Source organism: Orcinus orca, chromosome 1 (assembly GCF_937001465.1).
Source record: "Orcinus orca chromosome 1, mOrcOrc1.1, whole genome shotgun sequence".
Classification (NCBI taxonomy): Eukaryota; Metazoa; Chordata; class Mammalia; order Artiodactyla; family Delphinidae; genus Orcinus; species Orcinus orca.
In genome coordinates this window covers 183,985,354-184,007,795 of record NC_064559.1, presented here as the reverse complement: position 1 = coordinate 184,007,795, position 22,442 = coordinate 183,985,354, and the positions used below count along the sequence as shown (strand labels likewise).

General features: G+C 36.6%; 1 protein-coding gene across 5 annotated transcripts in view; it reads left to right on the top strand.

Annotated features, from left to right (window-relative positions):
- The window catches only part of AGO3 (argonaute RISC catalytic component 3), a 127,507-nt gene that overhangs the window by 77,961 nt on the left and 27,104 nt on the right, over nucleotides 1–22,442 (top strand). For all 5 annotated transcript variants that reach the window (XM_004266469.3, XM_033422144.2, XM_033422149.2 and 2 more), the window contains 6 exons: nucleotides 71–204; nucleotides 3,360–3,544; nucleotides 16,279–16,438; nucleotides 17,699–17,789; nucleotides 21,106–21,300; nucleotides 21,633–21,767. In XM_004266469.3, coding sequence (XP_004266517.1) covers nucleotides 71–204; nucleotides 3,360–3,544; nucleotides 16,279–16,438; nucleotides 17,699–17,789; nucleotides 21,106–21,300; nucleotides 21,633–21,767 — 900 coding nt within the window. The remainder of the gene's footprint in view (nucleotides 1–70; nucleotides 205–3,359; nucleotides 3,545–16,278; nucleotides 16,439–17,698; nucleotides 17,790–21,105; nucleotides 21,301–21,632; nucleotides 21,768–22,442) is intronic.

The window sequence follows — 22,442 nt, the reverse complement described above, 5'->3', positions numbered from 1 at the left end:
CAGCTCATTCCAATAAGTTATATATTAAATGTTTGTTCATTTTTGCCTTATTATTTCTCTTTCTCTGTAGAATCGGACAGTAGCAACACCAAGCCATGGAGTATGGGACATGCGAGGGAAACAGTTCCACACAGGAGTTGAAATCAAAATGTGGGCTATAGCTTGTTTTGCCACACAGAGGCAGTGCAGAGAAGAAATATTGAAGTAAGGCTTGTCATTAGTTTCACTTTGGGACCATTTTGTTTTTAAATTTTGTATTTCAGTTTTAAATTACTCAGCTAATATTCTAACCAGTGTTGCCTCAGTATGAAGTATATTTAATCACTGAACCTTTAAAAATGTTTCTTCTTGTTACTTTGATGAAGATTCCTGAATTTGTTGGTCATATCTAAGTCACTGATTCATTCTTACAAGCATCCTAATGGACTAGCTTATGTGGTATAGCAGGAGTACCATTGGCTTTTGATGGCGAACAGATTAGATATAATTCTCAGGTTTGCCACTTCCTAGTCTTACTACCAAGGATAATTTATTTAATCTCATTATGCTTCACTTTTCACCTTTTAAAAATAGAGATAATAGTACCTATTTACTGAATGAGGATTAAATGACATCCTTATTTCTCAATTGAGTTCTTTGAAAGAGTCATTTAATTTCTCATTTTCACTTCCTTACTTTCCAAAATTTGACCTGCATCTCCACTACTTTTCCTCTTCTCCAGATTCTTTCCCTCAACAATCTTCTGTTTAAATTTAAAACAAACACAAAATCTTCTTTTTTTTTTTTTTTTTTGCGGTATGCAGGCCTCTCACCGTTGTGGCCTCTCCCGTTGTGGAGCACAGTCTCCGGACACACAGGCTTAGTGACCATGGCTCACGGGCCTAGCCGCTCTGCGGCATGTGGGATCCTCCCAGACCGGGGCACGAACCTGTGTCCCCTGCATTGGCAGGCGGGACTCTCAACCAGGGCACCACCAGGGAAGCCCTTCATTTTTCATTTTACCTGATTTAAGGCTTCCAGGCTTCCATTCTCTCTCCTTCCTTGAAATCTTAGTGGTCTGCTGAAACTGGTTACTGGAAGAACTTCAGTATCTTTGTGCTTATCAATTCTAATGGTCTCCTCTCAGCCATTATTTTTCCTCAAAATTTGTGCAGCATTAGGTACAATTGACTACCTTCCTGACATTCTCTCCATTCTTGCCTTCCTGCTTTCTTTTTATCACTTTGGCTTCCTTTCTCCTCTACACCATCTCCTTTGGGACTCTAATCTTTGGGGCATTGGCAGTCTCAAGGGCTTCTGCTGTTACTCTTGTTTGAGGAGTTGTGCTACTGTGAAAAGAGCACCAGCTCCACTTGTGACTACCTCCGCTCTAAAACTTCTAGGTTTGTCTTTGACAAAGAATAGCATTAAAAATCATATAACGTTTAAAAATTTTCATTTGCCTCTTAAGTCCTTTCTCCATTTTCATATATTCTGGACAAAGAAACTGAGTACTGTATGCCCTCTAACTGTCTGGTATTTTTTTCCATTTCCACTCATTCTGCTCTTTACTGAAAATGCCTCCTTCCTATCTCTACATTTCTAAATAATAGCCAGTCTTCTGTGATTTGTGATGCTGGAAATAATCCATAGTAGTAAACATAGTAGTTTATCATTTGTACTTGTCACTGCCTGTATAAAATAGAATTATATTATAATTATCTGTGTAAGTTTCTTGTCTCCCCTCTGGAATCTAATTTCCCTAAGAAAATGATTATGGTCTAATTTAAGTCTCCACTAACAGATCCTATAAAATATCCCCATAATGAATAGTTCTTGAGTGACATAGAGACCAGTTTACCCCAAGTCAATTCAGAATTTGCCTCCTTCATGTGAGAAAAATTATTTTCTGTTTAATTCTGTTCACTTCTTTTTATTAGCTCCAAATCTTATGTCTTAAGGTTCACTTAGTATATTTTTTTTAGTATAGTTTTTTTGTTTTTTTTTTTGCGGTATGTGGGCCTCTCACTGTTGTGGCCTCTCCTGTTGCGGAGCACAGGCTCAGGCTCTGCGGCCATGGCTCACGGGCCCAGCCGCTCCGCGGCCATGTGGGATCTTCCCAGACCGGGGCACGAACCCGTGTCCCCTGCATCGGCAGGCGGACTCTCAACCACTGCGCCACCAGGGAAGCCCTTTTAGTATAGTTTTTATCCCCTGGCTTTCAAGTAAAATGTCATGAGGACAGTTAAGGAGAATGCTGCTATTATCTTACTTGACCTCCAGAGACCAAAGAAAACACCTCCAACTGTTTTTCAAGCTTCGAGATATTCTTTTCATTTTACATTTTTTATTCATGGCTTGATAGAAGTCTCATAGTCATTGGGCTTATGGCTCTTGTTCAGGCTAACTGAAAATATTCAACTTCATACTTTCTTGAATTAAATACTAATAAGGAAAAGGAGAAGGGAATTCCTACAAACTCCATCTCTGTCCTGAGGGAATCAGTGTTTTTGAGCAAAGATCACTCAGATCCTTGACGTAGGACCGTATTTGTTTTAAAAACAAGTAAAGTGATTGTTAAATCCCAACATTATTACTTATTTATCCTAGGCTAAGTGCAGAATTTTGTTTAAATAAGAAATTATTAGTCTTTTGTTTTTTCAGTGTGGATAAAAGTACATTAAAGTGCTGTCTGCCTCATTTCTTTTTAAATGTTTCCTTGTTTTTTTTAATCTTTTCTGAGGACAGAATCTTTCCTGCTACCCTAAGTGTCAGATAGGTATTATTGTAGAAAGAAATTCTGCACTAGGTCATAGTTCTTACTCTTGCCATTTGTCTAATAAGCATTTGACCTTGGTCAAATACTTAATATCCCTGAAACTGTTTCCTGATTTATAAAATGGCAGTAATACTTTACCTACCACTTTCTTATGAATCTTGTCAGGATCAAATTAGAAAATGTATGAGTGTGCTAAGTGCTTCACATGTATTATCTCATTTAATCTTCACACCAACCCTATATTGAAAGTGGTCGTTTTGCAGATGAGAGAAACTGAAAAAATTTGCCTAAAATTCCATAGCTAGTAAGTAACAGAACTAGAACTGGAACCTGTAGAGCTGAGCTCTTAACCAGCACACTCTATTACTAATGTCCTTTGTGAACTACAAAATGCCACATAACTGTACAGTAGTGTGCTTAGTTTGCCAAATAGATTACTGACCAACCATTGCCCTTAACATCAGTAGTCTGGTCACCTCTTCTTATATGTAGCACACAAATCTTTGCTTCATTCTCCATTCCCTTCTCAAACTTTCCATTACTAATTTGTAGGTGTTGCTGACTAGACAAAGGTTTTATTTTTAGTGATTTCTCCTTCTAGGGGTTTCACGGACCAGCTGCGTAAGATTTCTAAAGATGCAGGGATGCCCATCCAGGGCCAGCCTTGCTTCTGCAAATACGCACAGGGGGCAGACAGCGTGGAGCCCATGTTCCGGCATCTCAAGAACACGTACTCTGGGCTACAGCTCATTATTGTCATCCTGCCAGGGAAGACACCAGTGTATGGTAAGGATATTGTATTAAGATTGCATTTTTCCTCAAGTACTCAGTCTTCCTTTTAGGGACTTAAACTGGAAGTCCAGTGGTTAAGACTCTGCGCTCCCAGTGCAGAGGGTATGCGTTCAATCCCTGGTTGGGGATCTAATATCCTGCTTACCACACGGCACGGCCAAGAAAAAAATATTCCTTTTAGAATTATGCTAACACATATCCTAAAACTATCAAACATTAAAATATATTTTATAGCTATAGTATTTAAAACCATGTATTGTTACTATAAAAAGACAAATCTGGAGAGCAAACTAAATAGTCTGAGACCCTGTGAAAAGAATTTCAGTAAAGGAAGCATTACAAAACAATGATTAAGGGAAGAATTATTTATTAAAAATGTCATTGAGATAACTTGAGTATCAGTATAATGTAGCAGTTAAAAGCACAGGCTCTGGAGTCAGACTGTGCTGCTTAATACCCAGGTTTTGCCAGTTAATACTACCTGTGTGATACTACCTGAATTACTTAACCACACAAAGCCTGAGTTTCTTCATCTATGAAATTAGGATACTACAAATACCTAACCCGTAGAAGGTAGCTGTAAGGATTAAATAAATTTACATATGTAAACTGGGTCTATGATAGCACCTGTCATACAGTGAATGCTCAATAAATGTTAGCTATTATTATTGTAAACAAGTTAAAGTGTATGAGATTAATATGTTAAGTATAAATCATTGAAACATGGAAAAACACAAAGAAAGTATAATTTTCAAACTACTGAATGGAGTATAATTATTTAAGCTTAAAATGATAGAATTCACATAAGAAAATTTGTTAGATTTGACTGCATGAAAATTAAATTTTCCATACATCACAGGTGTCTAAAATTAAAAGGAAACCATAGAACGTGAAAAATATTTGCAGCAAATGGAGACAGCAAAGGGCTAGTTTATTATTAGTTAAAATATCCATATGGATCTGTTATTGCATTCAAAGGAAAAAATTTTTATATTCTCCTACATTAATGAGCAAAGAATATAAACCAAAATTTCTCAAGAAAAAACAAGTAAATATTTGAGAAAATGTTGGTTTTCACCAATAAAGAAAAGTACAAATTAATAAAAGGAAAATTTTTATGCTACTAAATTAGCAAATATATTTAAATACTGTACTACCCAGTGATTGTGAGTATGCAGTGAATCTAGTATTTTAATATATTGCTGATGACAGTATAAATTGATAATATCCTTTCATCGAAAGTATAAAAATGTGCTTGCAGTCAACAGCTCAGTATTTCCCATTCCAAAAATATGTTCAAAGAAAAGAATTCATAATGTAGAAAAATCTCTATGTACAAAATTTTCATAATGATATCTATGACACTGAAAAACTACTAAGAACTGGTTTTAAACAGTAAGTTGTATGTTGGTGAAATAATATGCAGTGATTAAAAATAATGGTTATAAAATTTGAAAGATTTTTTTAAGTTGTGATAAAATACAGAAGGTGTTAAACTCAAAGAATTTGTAAATCAAGGTAAGAACAAACAACTGAAAAAGACAAAGGACATAAAAAAGAAATGCAAATGGTCAATTATCAATGCAAAGATGCTGAGCCTCATTAGTCATTAAAGAAATATGAACTAGAACAAATTATTTTTCACCAACAATGATAATACCCATTTTTGGCAAAGGCATGAATAAATGTACATTCTCATACACTGTTGATGGGAGAGAAAGTTGATATTACCATAGCCTCCAAGCTGATATTCTTGCCTTCATTCCCTCTAATTCACTTTCAGTGCATTTTCTACACTGCTTCCCTCAGTGATTCAGTGAGTGATTTTTCTAATTAATAGATTTTATTTTTTAGAACAGTTTTAGATTTACAGAAAAATTGAGCAGATAGTATAGAGAGTTCCTATATGCCTTCCTTCCCCTGTACACAGATTTCCCTTTTTTTTTTTTTTTTGCGGTACACGGGCCTCTCACTGTTGCGGCCTCTCCCATTGCGGAGCACAGGCTCCGGACGCGCAGGCTCAGCGGCCATGGCTCACGGGCCTAGTCACTCAGCGGCATGTGGGATCTTCCCGGACCGGGGCACAAACCCATGTCCCCTGCATCAGCAGGCGGACTCTCAACCACTGTGCCACCAGGGAAGCCCCAGTTTTCCCTATTTTTAACATTTTGTATTAGAGTGGTACATTTAATGAACCAGTATTGATAAATTATTATTAACATATTGTCCACAGTTTACATTAAAGTTTACTCTTTATGTGTACAGGTCTATGGGTTTTGACAAGTCCATAATGTCACGTATCTACCAGGACAGTATCAAAGAATAGTTTCACTGCTCTAAAAATCCCCTGTGCTCCACTTATTCATCTCTCCCTCCATCTCCTCAAACCCCTGATAACCACTGGGCTTTTTATGTCTCTACAGTTTTACCTTTTCTAAAATGTTATATAGTTGGAGTCATATGGTATGTCCCCTTTTCTGATTGGCCACTTGCAGTTAGCAATATTTAAGATTCCACCATGTCTTTTTGTGGTTTGATAAAGCCATTTCTTTTTAATGCTGAATAATATTTAATATTGCATTGTGTGGTTGTACTACAGTTTGTTATACATGTACCTGTTGAGGGCCATCTTGATTGCTTCCAGTTTTGGGCATTTATGAATAATACTGCTCAAACATGCATGTGCAGGTTTTTGTGTGGACATAAGTTTCTAACTCAGTTTGGTACATAACCAGGAGCACAACTGCTGTATCAAATGATAAGACTGCCAAAAAGTGACTGTACCATTTTGTATTCCCATCAGCAGTGAATGAGAGTGCCTATTGCTCTACATCCTCCTCAGCATTTGGTATTGTCAGTTTTTTGGATTTTAGCAATTCTAATAGGCATGTAGTAGTATTTTATTGTAATTTTAATTTGCAGTTCGTTAATAACACAATATTGAGCACTGGACTTCCCTGGCAGTCCAGTGGTTAAGACTCTGCGCTTCCACTGCAGAGGGCACGGGTTCAATCCCTAGTTGGGGAACTGAGATCCTGCATAACTGTGCAGCTTGGCAAAAAAAAAATAGAGAGAGAGAAAGAGAGAGAGAGAGAGAGGGAGGGAGAGAGAGCACCTTTTCATGTGCTTATTTGCCATCTGTATAGCTTTGATGAAATGTCTGTTCCAATCTTTTGCTCATTTTTTAATTGATGTGTTTGTTTTCTTATTGTTCAGTTTTAAGAGTTCTTTGTATGTTTGGGTACAGGTTTTTTATCAGATACCTATTTTGCAGATAATTTTCTCCTAGGCTGTGGCTTGTCTTTTTTTTTTGCGGTACGCGGGCCTCTCACTGCTGTGGCCTCTCCCGTTGTGGAGCACAGGCTCCGGACGCGCAGGCTCAGTGGCCATGGCTTATGGGCCTAGCCGCTCCGCGGCATGTGGGATCTTCCCGGACCGGGGCACGAACCCGCGTCCCCTGCATCAGCAGGCAGACTCTCAACCACTGTGCCACCAGGGAAGCCCTTGTCTTAAGTGTCTTTCATAGAGCACAAGTTTTAAATTTTAATGAAGTCCAAATTTTAATAAAGTCATCAATTTTTTTCTTTCACAGATCATTTTTGGTGCTATAGTCTAAGTTTTTATACTGTGTTATCTTCTAGTAGTTTTATAGTTTTCCTTTTTTACATATAGGTTTGTAATCCATTTTGACTTAACTTCTGTGGAAGGTGTAAGGTCTGTATCTAGATTTTTTTTTTCTTTTTTTGCATGTGGATTCCAATTGTTTCAGCACCATTTGTTGGAAAGATTATCTTTCTCTATGAAATTGCCTTTGCTACTCTGTGAATGATTGACTATATTTGTGTCAGTCTATTTCTGGACTCTATTTTGTTTCATTGGTCTGTCTGTCCATTCATTTGCTAAAACCACACTGTCTTGATTAATTTAGCTTTGTGATAAGTCTTGAAGTCAGATAATGTCAGTTCTCTGACTTTGTTCTTCTTCTTCCCTGTTGTATTAGCTAATAGGTCTTTTGCCTATCTATATAAACTTTAGAATCAGTTTGTCAATATCACAAAATAACTGGCTGAGACTTTTGTTGGGATTACATTGAATCTATAGATCAAGCTGGGAAGAATTGACATCTTAATGTTAAGTCTTCTATCCTTGAACATGGAATATCTCTTTGTTCAGAGCTTCTTTGATTTCTTTTATCAGAGTTTTATAGTTTTCCTCATTTAGATTTATATCTAAGTATATTGTTTTTTTCTTTTTCTACTATAAATGGTATTGTGTTTTTAATTTTAAATTCTAGTTCATTTTTAGTATTTAGGAATACAGGTGATTTTTGTATATTTATTTTGTATCCTGAAACCTTGCTATAGTCACTTATTAGTTCCAGGAAGCTTTTGTCAATTTTGGGGGGTTTTCTGCATAGGCAGTCATGTTCTCTATGAACAAAGACAGTTTTATTTTTTTCCTTCCCAGTCCGTATACTTTTATATCCTTTTCCTTGTGTTAGCTAGGAATTCCAATACGATGTTGAATAGCAGTGGTGAGAGGAGACATTCTTGCATTGTTTCTGACTTTAGGGGGAAAACATCTAGTTTCTCAGCAGTAAACATGATGTTAGCTATAAGCTTTCTATAATTGTTATTTATCAAGTTGAGGAAGTTCCCCTCCAGTCCTAGGTTTCTTTGTTTGTTTCGTTGGGTTTTTTTGCGGTATGCGGGCCTCTCACTGTTGTGGCCTCTCTCGTTGCGGAGCACAGGCTCCGGACGCGCAGGCTCAGCGGCCATGGCTCACGGACCTAGCCGCTCCGCGGCATGTGGGATCTTCCCGTACCGGGGCACGAACCCGTGTCCCCTGCATCGGCAGGTGGACTCTCAGCCACTGCGCCACCAGGGAAGCCCTCCAGTCCTAGTTTTGCTGAGAGTTTTTATTATGAATGGATGATCGAGTTTGCAAAATGTCCTTTTCTGCATCTGTTGATATGATCATATGATTTTTCTTCTTTTTTTTCTCTTAATGTGATTAATTACTTTAATTGATTTTTGAAATGTTGAACCCAGCCTTGCGTGCCTGGGATAAATCCCACTTGGGGATGGTATATAATTCTTACACATTGTTGGATTCAATTTGCTAATATTTTGTTGAAGATTTTGCATCTGTGTTCATGAGAGATATTGATCTGTAGTTTTCCTTTCTTGTAATGTCTTTTTCTGGTTTGGGTATTAGGGTATTTTGGCCTCAGAATCATGAGTATTTCCTCTGCTTCTGTTTTCTGGAAGAGATTGCAGAGAATTGGTTTCATTTGTTCCTTGAATGTTTGGTAGAATTCGCCAGTGAAACCATCTGGGCCTGGTACTTTCTTTTTTTGGAAAGTTGTTAATTATTGATTCAGTTTTTTTAATAGGTACACACCTATTCAGATTATCTATTTCTTCTGTGTGAGATTTGGTAGTGTCATTCAAGGAACTGGTCCACTTCATGTAAGTTAACAAATTTGTGGGCCTAAAGTTTTTCATAATATTCTTTTATTATCCTTTAAATGTCCTTGGGGCCAATGACCCTTTTTTCATTTCTGATATTAATAATTTGTGTTGTCTGTTTTATTCTTGATTAGTCTGGCTAGAGGTTAATGAATTTCTTTGAACTTTTCAGAGAACTAGCTTTTTGGTTTCCTTCATTTTCCTCTGTTGATTTCTTATTTTCAATTTCATTGATTTCTGCTCTAATTAAGATTTTTTTCCTTCTGCTTGTTCTAGGCCTATATTGCTCTTCTTTATCGTTCTAAGGTAGAAACATAGATTATTGATTTTAGATCTTTCTTCTCTGCATTCAGTGCCATAAATTTATCTCTTAAGTACTGTGCATCACACTAATTTTGGTAAGTTGTATTTCATTTTCATTTAGTTTAAAATATTTTTAAATTTCTCAAGACTTTTTCTTTAATCCATGTCTCATAGAATTATATTGTTTAATATATAGATATTTTGGGATTTCCTGGCTATCTTTCCATTATTGATTTCTAGCTTAATTCCACTGTGGTCTGGGACCATACTTTGTATGATTTCTGTTCTTTCAAATTTGTTAAAGTGTGTTTTAGGACCATAATGTGGTCTTCCTTAATGAATGTTACATGTGAGCTTGAGAAGAATGTGTATTCTGCTGTTATTGAATGAAGTATTTTATAAATGACTCTTAGAATCAGTTGATTGATGGTACTGTTCAAGTCAGCTATTGAATATACACTTATCTTCTGCCTGCTGGATCTGTCAATTACTGATGAAAGTACATTGAAGTCTCCACTATAATAGTGGATTTGTTTGTTTCTCCTTGCAATTCTATCAGTTTTTGCCTCACTTGTTTTGGCATTCTTTTCTTAGCTGCATACATGTTAAAGATTGTCCTGTCTTCTTGAAGAATTGACACTTTCATTATTATGTAATACCCCTCTTTATCCCTGTTAATCTTCCTAGTTCTGAAATCTACTTTGTGTGAAAAAATACAGCAACTTCAGTTTTCTTTTTCTTGGTGTTAGCATGGTATATCTTTCTGTATCACTTTATTTTAGAATTGGTTTCTTGTAGGCAACATGTAGTTTGGGTCTTTTTTTTTTTTTGGTTGCGGTGGGTCTTAGTTGCAGCAGGCAGGCTCCTTAGTTGTGGCACTCAGGCTCCTTAGTTGTGGCATGTGAATTCTTAGTTGCGGCATGCGAGTGGGATCTAGTTCCCTGACCAGGGATCGAACCCAGGCCCCCTGCATTGGGAGCGTGGAGTCTTAACCACTGTGCCACCAAGGAAGTCCCTGGGTCTTATATCTTATCTTCCCCTCTTTTTCTCCATTTTATGTTTTTTTTAAAATAAATTTATCTATTTTTGGCTGCATTGGGTCTTCGTTGCTGCACGTGGGCTTTCTCTAGTTGTGGCAAGCGGGGATACTCTTTGTTGCGGTGCGCGGGCTTCTCATTGCGGTGGCTTCTCTTGTTGCGGAGCACAGGCTCTAGGCGCGCAGGCTTCAGTAGTTGTAGCACGCAGGCTCAGTAGTTGTGGCTCGCAGGCTCTAGAGTGCAGGCCCAGCAGTTGTGGCGCACAGGCTTTGTTGCTCCGCGACTTGTGGGATCTTCCTGGACCAGGGCTTAAACCCATGTCCCCTGCATTGGCAGGCAGATTCTTAACCACTGCGCCACCAGGGAAGCCCCTCCTTTTTATGGTTTTAAATGAGCATTTTATATTATTCCATTTTCTCTCTTACATCAATTATACTTTTTTTTTTTTTACTTTTAATGGTTTCCCTAGAGTTTGCAGTATACACTTACAACTAATCTGAATTTGCTTTCGATAATTCTGTACCACTTCACCGATAGTGTAGATACCTTAGAACAAAGTATTCCCAATTCCTCCCTCCCCCTTACAATATTTCTGTCATTCATTTCACCTATCCATAAGTTGTAACCACACAATATATTGTTGCTATTATTATTTTGAACAGTATCTCTTAGTTCAGTTAAGAATAAGAAAGTAAAAATTTTATTTTACTTTTATTTATTCCTTCTCTGACCTTTTTTTTATATATAGATCTGGACTTCCGACCTGTATACTTTTCCTTCCTTCTGAAAAATGTCTTTTATCATTTCTTTCAAGGCAAGTCTACTGTCAACAGATTCCCTTAGTTTTTATTTGTCATATTTCCCCTTCACTTTTTAAAAAATTATTTGCTTATGTTTACTTATAAATCAAATTATCTACTCACATAGTTTCAAGTGTTAAATCATTCTGGAATTCTTATTTTCAAAAACAGCACCTTTATAGCTGTCATCCCATTTGTTTTTTTCATAGAAAAACTCTTTCATCATCTGCCACTTTTTAAATTTAATTTTTGTTTATTGAGTGCTGCTGCCTGTATTTCAGTTTCTTCTGTAGTCCTGCCCTGTTTTGCCAGAACCTTGGGACCTCTACATTTGTCTCATGTTGGTGTAGGTGATGCCTTCTGTAAATCAGTCACTTGGTGTCATTTTTTTTTTTTTTTTTTGGCCGCGCTGCGTGACATGCGGGCTTTTAGTTCCCCCACCAGGAATTGAACCCCTTGCAGTGGAAGCGCAGAGTCTTAACCACTGGACCACCAGGGAAGTCCCAGGTGCCAAATTTTGATTGTAGTTTTCATTCCTTCTGAGGTACTGTTTTCATAGGAGTGTTCCTGAATTAACTTTTTTTTTTTTTTTTTTTTGCGGTACACAGGCCTCTCACTGCTGTGGCCTCTCCTGTTGCGGAGCACAGGCTCCGGACGCGCAGGCTCAGCAGCCATGGCTCACTGTCCCAGCCGCTCCGTGGCATGTGGGATCTTCCCAGACCGGGGCACGAACCCGTGTCCCCTGCATCGGCAGGCGGACTCTCAACCACTGTGCCACCAGGGAAGCCCCTGAATTAACTATTTTTAAACAAGTTTTTGTGTATATGTGTGATAAAATATACATAACATAAAATTTACCATTTTAACCACCTTAAAGTACACAGTTCACTGGCATTAAGTATATTCACAGCATTGTGCAACCATAACTACTGTCCATTTCCAGAACTTTTTCATCATCTCAAACAGAAACTCTGTACCCATTAAATAGTAACACCCCATTCCCCTACCCACCAACACCTGGTAGCCTCTATTCTACTTTCTGTCTCTATGAATTTACCTATTCTAGTAACTTATATAAATGGAATCATATAATACTTATCCCTTTGTTTCTGGCTTATTTCACTTAGGGTAATGTCCTCAAGGTTTATCTATGTTGTAGTATGTATCAGAATTTTCTTCCCCTTTTTTGTTGTAAAATATACTAATATATAAAACAATAATTTACCATTTTAACCAGTATACAGTTCAGTGACATTAAGTACATTCAGTGTTGTACAACCAGCACCACCATCCATCTCCAGAACTTTTTCATCATCCTTAACTGAAACTCAGCACTAACTCCCCATCTCTCCTCCCTCAACCCCTAGAAACCTATATTCTACTTTCTGTCTCTATGAATTTGACTGAATAAATCATATAGTATTTGTCCTTTTGTGACTGTTTATCTCATTAAGCATAATGTCCTTAAGGTTTATCCATGTTATAGTATGTATCAGAATTTTCTTCCTTTTTAAGGGTGAATAATATTCCATTGTATGTATATACACGTTTTGTTTATCTATTCATCTATCAATGGGTACTTGGATTAGTTCCACCTTTGGGCTATTGTGAATAATGCTGCTTTGAACATGAGTATACAGCTCTCTGTTCCAGTCCTTCCTTTCACTTTTCTTGGGTATATTACCAGAAGTGAAATTGCTGGATTATATATAATTCTGTTTTAGTTTTTTGAGCAATTGCCTTACTGTTTTGTACAGAGTCTGCACCATTTTGCATTCCTATCAGCAGTGTGCAAGGTTCCAGTTTCTCCACGTTCTTGCCAATATTTATTTATTTTAGCCATCCTGTTGGGTGTGAAGTAGTATCTCTTTATGGTTTTCATTTGCATTTTCCTAATGATTAGTGATGTGGAACATCTTTTCATGTGTTTACTGAACATTTGTAGATCTTCTTTGGAGAAATGTCTATTCAAGTCCTATGGTCATTTTTATTTGGATTGTTTGGGTTTTTTCTTATTGAGTTATAGGAGTTAGTGTGTGTGGGTGTTTTGTACATGTTGTTTTGTTTTGCTGGTTGGTTGGTTGGTTTGTGGCCACACTGCACAGCTTGTGGAATCTTAGTTCCCCAACCAGGGATTGAACCCAGGCCCTTGGCGGTGAGAGTGTGGAGTCCTAACCACGAGTCCACCAGGGAATTCCCAGGAGTCAGTGTTTAATTGTTCCTGCAGTTAATGGCTTCATCAGCTTCTGCTTCTAATAAGCTGATCTTGGCTGTGATTCTTTGTATTCACCTGTTTTGGGGGTGGCAGTTTTCTCTGATGGATCTAAGACTAAGACAAGTCATTGATTTTCAGTCATTGATTTTTTGTTGTTGTTGTGAAGATGGAAATGATGACTTCTAATCTTTTGTGTGTTGGTGCTATAATGTCCAGAATGGTATTTTTAAGTACAAATCTGATTTTATCCCCTTCCCTATCACCCCCACTTCAGTAGTTCTTCACTTAACAATTGGTAAAATTGATATTTAAGATTATCTTCCAAAGGTTTGCATGTTCTAATCCGTGACTTTTTTTTTTTAATAAATTTATTTATTTTTTATTTTTGGCTGAGTTGGGTCTTCGTTGCTGCACACAGGCTTTCTCTAGTTGTGGCAAGCGGGGGCTACTCTTTATTGCAATGCATGAGCTTCTCATTGCGGTGGCTTCTCCTGTTGCGAAGCATGGGCTCTAGGCGCGCAGGCTTCAGTAGCTCTGGCACAAGGGCTCGGTAGTTGTGGCTCAGGGCTCTAGAGCTCAGGCTCAGTAGTTGTGGCACACAGGCTTAGTTGCTCCGCAGCATGTGGGATCTTCCCAGACCAGGGCTTGAAGCCATGTCCCCTGAACTGGCAGGTGGCTTCTTAACCACTGCGCCACCAGGGAAGCCCCTAATCCATGACTTCTTACCTCTTCAGAATTCAGCTCACTTTATGCTTGTTTTTCCCCACAGAAACTCTTTGTTTATCCTCTTCCTTCTACCTGTATTGCTTCTCATAATCCATCTTCCACCCTTTACCAAGTAAACACACATTCTTTTGAATTTTATTTCAGACATCCCTTCCTTGGGGAAGCTTTGCCTGACCTCCCTGACAAGGTCAAATTCTCTCACTTTTAATATCTTACAGCACCTTGTTACCACTCCTTTATGTTGTTTCACAGTTACAATGTTAAATTTGAAGTTATTTAATTAATGGCTATTTCTCTGACTAGACTATAAGCTCTGTGAGGGCAAGAACAATGTCTCTCTTGACTTAACATTGTATATCCAGAGCTTCGCACAGTACTAGCATGTATTAGGTGGCTCATTAAATATTTGTTGAATGAATTAATAAACCTTTTTAGAGGGCAAATTTTCAATATCTATAAAAATGTTAAGTATATATATCTCTGATCCCTCGATTCTACCTGTAGAAATTTATCCTGAAGCTATAGTTATACAACCAAATGAAAGTTAAATATACAAGGATGTTATTCATAGCATTGTTTGAAATAATGGAAACCTGGAAAAAGTTAAAAATATGTCGGTGTATGAGTAGTGGTTAGATACCTTATGGCATTTAAAAACAAAGTAACTGCTGTTGTTATAAATAATAAGGGCATCTATATATTGGCATTCAGAACATACTATATTATTAAGTGAATATGACAAGTTACACAATAGAGTGTATAGTATATTCTCAATTTTTGTTTAAAAGTGTTTTCCATATGTTATATATAAGAAGTTATGGGGCTTCCCTGGTGGCGCAGTGGTTGAGCGTCCGCCTGCCGATGCAGGGGACATGGGTTCGTGCCCCGGTCCGGGAGGATCCCACATGCCGCGGAGCAGCTGGGCCCGTGAGCCATGGCCGCTGGGCCTGCGCGTCCGGAGCCTGTGCTCCGCAACGGGAGAGGCCACAACAGTGAGAGGCCCGCGTACTGCAAAAAAAAAAAAAAAAAGAAGAAGTTATGGACACCAAACTCTTTATGGTAGTTACAATGGCAGAGAGGGGGAGAGGAACAGGAAACAGGATAAGGAAAGGAACAGGATAAAAACCTTTATACAGTAATACCTCTATATTTCTAAATTAAAGTTTAGAGAATCGGATTGAAAGCTATAAGTATACTGTGATTATAACTGCATTAAAATAATGCAAATGAGAACCTTATTGGAAGAGAGTACAGTTAAATACTAATAAGGGTTTATGTATGATATTTTTCTCTGGTTTTTCGGTTATTGTGGTTATACTATTTTTGTGAAGACAAAAGTATGCTTCCTTATATATGAAGAAAACAACTGGAAAAAATTATCACTAAATACTTAAGCTAATCTTCAAGGCAGTAAGTATACTTTATTTTTTAGGATTATTTTTCATATTTTATAGTTGTATATTGTAGAACACAGTTTTCACAAATGCTGGAAACAGTTCATTCAAAAGATCTAGTTTAAAAAAAAAAGATCTAGTTTATTTTAATTGGCTAGATATCAAGTTAAAACATTTAAGATAGACAGTATATTACTAATTGCACTCTTTTTTTTTTTTAATTTTGGCCGCGCTCGGTCTTCATTGCAGCGTGAGGGCTTCTCTAGTTGTGGCCTGCAGACACAGGCTCCAGAGCACATGGGCTCAGTAGTTGCGGCGCACAGGATTAGTTGCCCCACAGCATGTGGGATCTTAGTTCCTCCACCAGGGATCGAACCTCCGTCCCTGCATTGGAAGGCGTATTCTTAACCACTGGACCACCAGGGAAGTCCCACTAATTGCACTCTTGAATGCCCTCAAAACTCTGCACATTTATATAATCAAATAAGGCAGTATAGGGAATTCCCTGGCGGTCCAGTGGTTAGGATCCGCGCTCTCACTGCAGAGGGCTTGGGTTCAGTCCCCAGTCAGGGAATTAAAATCCCACAAGCCGCGCAGCATGGCTGAAAAAAAAAAAAAAAGGCAGTATACTTTAAATTTTAATAGCATTGTTTCAGTATTGGTATAAGTTTTGGTATCCTGTAATACAGTGATGTATTTCACAAGGGGAAACATACATAGCAGCTTAATTTTCAGTAAAATTTGCCTTTTTATAACCAGAGGTATCTGTATTTGTTCCACAGCGGAGGTGAAACGTGTTGGAGATACACTTTTGGGTATGGCTACACAGTGTGTTCAAGTCAAGAATGTAATAAAAACATCCCCTCAAACTCTCTCAAACCTGTGCCTAAAGATAAATGTTAAACTTGGAGGGATCAATAATATTCTTGTACCTCATCAAAGGTAAGATAAGCTAATCACCTAATGAAATATTAATTTTTCTCTGTATTGCCATATCTAACACCTGTGTAAGAGACAGCTTTGTTGATTCCTGCCAAGGAAAATAAGTAGACGTTTTGGCAAAAACTTAGGAGTTTTGATTGGCAAAATTTACAAGATTTCTTTATGAAAAATCCCCTCCCATCTCCATTTTCATTTAGTGTGCAAAATACCTCATCCCTGGCTAGAAAGTATTGAGGATTTTATTTATTTTTCACTGGAGAGCCCAGCTTGAAGAACTTTCTCATTGTTTGGTAGTCATCTTGAAGCTGGTGTCATGAGGCAACTCACTCACCTAGAAAGTGAGGGAAGCCTTTCTTCCCTCCTTTAGGGGCTTTGGGTGGAGTTGGATGGGGGGGCATGTCAATTAAGTAAATCAATTAAGGAAGCCATATCAACTCCTGGTGGAGTCAGTGGGACAACAGATGTTACTGTTATATCACCATCATGTCTAAGAGCTCTTAGGAAGTATGACACGTAATGACCTAGAAATAGGGTGCTGGGGAAGAGGCTGTTATTTGGAGAATTGAACAACAGGTTTCCTTTTAATAGTTGAAGCAACTAGGGCTCTAAAAAATTAAATATCTTGTTGACACAGAAGCTCTTTTTTTCCTGTTTTTCCATACTGCCTCTATTTCCCATCCCTATTAAATATGAGATTCATAAATGACATGAATATAGAATTTTATCAACAACTCCAAGAGCTAAGAGTCATTTGAATCTTAAAGGATACAGTTTTAAAATAAAATGAAGTGCTAGCTACTTTATGACTATTAAATGTATGTTACTCAAATTTTATACTTTTGGTCAGAGGCGGGGGAGTAGTAGAGTCCCGTAATCCCTTCCAATGTGGTTTAATGATTCTTTATCTCCTTGAGAGATTACATTGGCTTAAAATGTAAGTAGGTTAAAGAATTATTGATACAAATCAGTGGATTAATATGAAGAAGTTTATCATTTTATGCCTATTAAGAATGCTAGCAGCAGTTGACCTTTGCAACCACCAGCACCGCTGCTTAAGGGAGAAAACTGCTCTGAATACTTCTCTTACTAGAGATTCATGATTTAAGAGAATAAAGCTGTCAGTAGTTCAAGCCTATGAAGTTGTCTGTAACGGACCTCCTCTGTGCTATGCCAGCAACTTGCAGTTGTGTTGCAGTAGTGTGAAATAGGTAAAAGAATAATGAAAAAAATGATCTAACTCTTTTTAAAACTGTGTTTAAGACCTTCTGTGTTCCAGCAACCAGTGATCTTTTTGGGAGCAGATGTCACTCATCCACCAGCTGGTGATGGGAAGAAGCCTTCTATTGCTGCTGTGAGTATCTTTAGACAGGTTTATCTTATCTAAAGTTTAGACAAAGATCAACATTTTGGTTTTAACTTTTTGAATTTTAATTACATTTTCTTTGAAACCAACTTTTATAAATATAAAGTTTAAAAAATATGTTTATAAAGTTTTATAAATATATATATCTATATGTAGATCTATGCAGAGCCAACTTTCAAATGTTCTTTGGGTTTTTTAAAAGAATGATTATTCTCTGGTTTGGAGGCTGCAAGTTCTGTATATATCTATTAAATGAAGTTTATTAATTATATTACTCAACTCTTCTGTATCCTACTTTACTTTGTCTGTTTGACCTCTCCATGGTTGTATATTTTCAGTTACCTTATGTAATTCAGAGTTTGTTTATGTATTTCAGTAGTGTCTTTGTTACAGAAAGATGCATTACATATAAGTTTGCTGGATTGCATTTTTTTCAGTATAAAATATCTCATCTTTGTCCAGTTTTATACTTTGCACTTGAATTCTTTATTACTGCTCCTCTTACTTTTAACATCTGCCTGTTCTGTCTTTTGCCCACCTTTATATTTGTAACCTTTCTGTGTCAGTTCAAAAGTGTATTTCTTATAAATTTCATAAAGCCAGATGATATTTTACCCAACTTGAAAATTGCTTGACACACCATTGTAGAGCAATTATACTCCAATAAAGATGTTGAAAAAAAGAAAGAAAGAAAGAAAATTGCTTGATTTTAACAAATGCCAACATTTTGAAAATGTCAACATATTTTAGGCATACTTGATAAATTTCAGAAATTAAACTGTAAGACTTTTTATATATTTTTTCTATCATTCATTATAATCTTTACTTTTAAAAATCTGATAAATCTTAATCTTTCCTTGAAAATGATAGTAATACTAAATTTTTCACTGATTTTTCCAAAGCTCTTTTCATTAATGAAGAAAATTGACTTTTATCTATTAATAAATTATATTTCCTTGTATTCTTAATGTTATGCATAAATTGTGTACATTTCAAGTGTCCTAGAGGTAGTATTGAGCAATCTCTGATATTCATTAAAATATTCCTAGAGAAGATAAAATAATACAAAATTTCTAAAGACTTACTTTGGATTTGCTATTTTAGGGTTGTTTTCCAAGGAAGTTTAAGCACATTTAAATTCTTTTGGACTTCTGGGTTGTCATTGTCCTTTTTTGCTAAATCCATTTCTACCAAATATTCACTTTCTTTTATAATTATCAGAGGTCTTGTAAACAGAATTTGATTATTTTTGCTATATATCTTCTATTCCCAAGAACTTAAAGACTAGTGTGAGAAACAATGTAAGTAATAAATGCCATATAGTATAATAGATACTACCATGATAGTGATGTGAATTAAAATTGCAAAAATCTGGTGTGTTGAGGAATTCCAAATGCAGGGAATTGGAATGTAGCATAGCAGACTGTGAGGCTTGTAAGATTTTGTAAGGCTTATTTTGCCATCAGTGGGGGTATGGATTTATTTTTAGCAGTGGAAAAGAAATGGTCAGGTTCCTTTTTTTTTTTTTTACTTAGAGAAGATTTAAAAAAGCAGATACAATTCCATGTACCTAAAGAAGTAGACAAGTTGTAGCTCACTTTTTAAAAAACTCTTGGTTATTTTCTAATCTGACCTAAGACTGAAGAGAAATGTAAGAATTTTCCATATCTTGGTTTCTAATAAGATGTTTAAATTACTGACAGGAATTTAGGTACTCTTTTGAAATAGTGTGGTTTTATTTATTTATGTTTTAATTGATATATAATTGACATATAACATTATTTTAGTTTCAGGTGTATAACATAATTTGATATTCATATATATTGTGAAATGATCACTACAATAAGTCTAGTTAACATCTGTCACCATACATAGTTACAAAAGTTTTTTCTTATGGGGAGAACTTTTTTTTTTTTTTTTTGGCTGCTCCGGGTCTTAGTTGTGGCACACAGGATCTTTCCTGGTGGCTCGTGGGCTCTGTAGTTGCACCGTGAGGGCTCTCTAGTTGTGGCACCCAGGCTTAGTTGCCCCAAGGCATGTTGGGATCTTAGTTCCCTGACCAGGGATCAAACTGGCGTCCCCTGAATTGCAAGTGCTGAGAACTTTTAAGATTTACTCTCTTAGCAATTTTCAAATATGCAGTACAGTATTAACTATAGTCACCATGCTGTACGTTACATCCCCATGGCTTATTTATTTTACATCTGGAAGTTTGTACCTTTTGAGCCATTTCACCCATACCCCACCCCTCTGGCAACCACCAGTCTGTTCTCTATATCTGTGAAATCAGTTGGGATTTTTTGTTTGTTTTTTGTTTTTAGATTCCACATATAAGTGGCATCATATAGTATTTGTCTGACTTATTTCACTTAACATCATGCCCTCAGGGTTCGTTCATGTTGTCACAAATGGCAAGATTTCATTCTTTTTTATGGCCAAATGATATTCTATTGTATGTATATGCCACATTTTCTTTATTCATTCATCCATCAATGGACACTTAGGTTGTTTCCACATCTTGGCTGTGTAAATAATGCTGCAGTGAACATGGAGGTGCAGAGGTCCATTTTTGAAGCATGACTTTGTTACAGATACTACCCTGGAAGAAAGAGAAGCTGGAGGTAGACTAACCAGCTGGTTCTTGGCCCAGGCTCTGATCACTGATGTGTGAACACTTTTAAATATTCTGGTTCCAGTGATCATGCTTCAGTAGATCTATGAGTGACTACAGTCAAGGAGAACTTATAAGTTCATGCTTCAGAGTTCCCTCTGCTCCAATCACATAACAATATTAAGAGACAGAGAGAAAAAATTAAGATAGCTGCTCTCAAAACCAAGATTTAAAATTTATGAAGCATAAGAGTTTTTAAGGTAATGCCAAAGTCATCTTGAATATGGCTTCTGGGATAGTTTGCTAAACTGTAAGAGCTATAAAGAGAAATCAAGAGTTTGAATGGACCTTTTTTATTTATCTCCTTCCTCTATGTACATCTCTTTGTCTTTCTATCCTTACTAATATTTAGGTTTACCAGCAACATCTGTAAATTAGAGCCAAATTGTTAAATATAAAGTACAGCCTACTTATGGGAAAATAGTTTTTGACCCTAGACTGTGTCTTTTATTTTGTTCTTCACTGGAATTATCTATTTTTATTACTTTCAAAATGAACTGTGATAAATAGTTAAGGTTATAATAAAATACAAATTTAAATGAAATCCTTTTTCAACTTTTTTATGGTAAAATTCATATTCATATAGTTTTGAATACCTTAATTTCTATGTTTTCTTTACTTTTTTCAACCTAGGTTGTAGGTAGTATGGATGCCCACCCAAGCAGATACTGTGCTACAGTAAGAGTTCAGAGACCCCGACAGGAGATCATCCAGGACCTTGCCTCCATGGTCCGAGAACTTCTCATTCAGTTTTATAAGTCAACTCGGTTCAAACCTACTCGTATCATCTTTTATCGGGATGGTGTTTCAGAGGGACAGTTTAGGCAGGTTGGTTGCCTGGGATTCTCATCATACTGTGGTTAAATCAGATACTGTGTTTATAATATGGTGTCCAGTTCTGAAGTTAGGAGCCTTAATTGAGAGTTCCTAAAGTCAAATTTTGATACTTCCTTAGATTTTCCCTTTTAAAATATTTACTGGATATGTAAGCCTTGATCGCTAAGACCATGCTCTGATAATAGTTAAAATGGAATAGAGAAGTATAATTAGCTGTGAGGTGATGAATTTAAGAAATTCTAAGTCTAAATCATTGTCTTACTTTGAAGTATGTATAGGAGAACAACTGACTAGATCAAGTCTTTCCATTTCATCTTCTCTAGGTATTATATTATGAACTACTAGCAATTCGAGAAGCCTGCATCAGTTTGGAGAAAGACTATCAACCTGGAATAACTTACATTGTAGTTCAGAAGAGACATCACACTCGATTATTTTGTGCTGATAGGACTGAAAGGGTAATCTTACATTTATTATAATACTATTATAAGCAAAGGTTATCTAACATAGTTCATAGAGCACTTAACAAAGGCTCTCTGCCAACAGCAGAGTTTCTGATATATAGTAGTAGGTTACAGCAAAGCAGATTGATTATGAGTATAGGAGCATCAAAATAAGTTAATTTTTAACTTTCTAGAATTTCTAGTAACACTCCAAATGTTCAAAATCCCATTATACTTTTTTGTTGTTGTGAAGAAACTCATAGTTTTAAAATTGTTTTTATTCATATTTTCCTTAAATGTTCAGAAGAAAAAAGGTATGTTCTATTTTTTAAATATCTTGTAAAAATTAATTTTACAAGCTAGGGACATTCTAGAGTGATTAGTGAAAATTCATGCAAACTAACTTTCATTTTCAGTGCTCTGCCCCCATCCTGTAAACCTTAGAGCAGAGAAATCTGAGCAGTACAAGGGTCAGAGTCCCCTTGGGAAAGGGGATCAATAGAAAAGACTGAAAAAGAAAGGAGTGTGTCTTGTCTTTGGTACATATTTGGTCTTTGATTACACTGGTTGTGTAGCTTTGGGCAAGTAACTTAACATCTCTGTGCCAGTTTCTTTCTGAGCAAGGCTTGGATAATATTAATATTTGCCTTATTTGGGTTTTTGAAAGGGTTTTTTTTAAATTAAAATGTG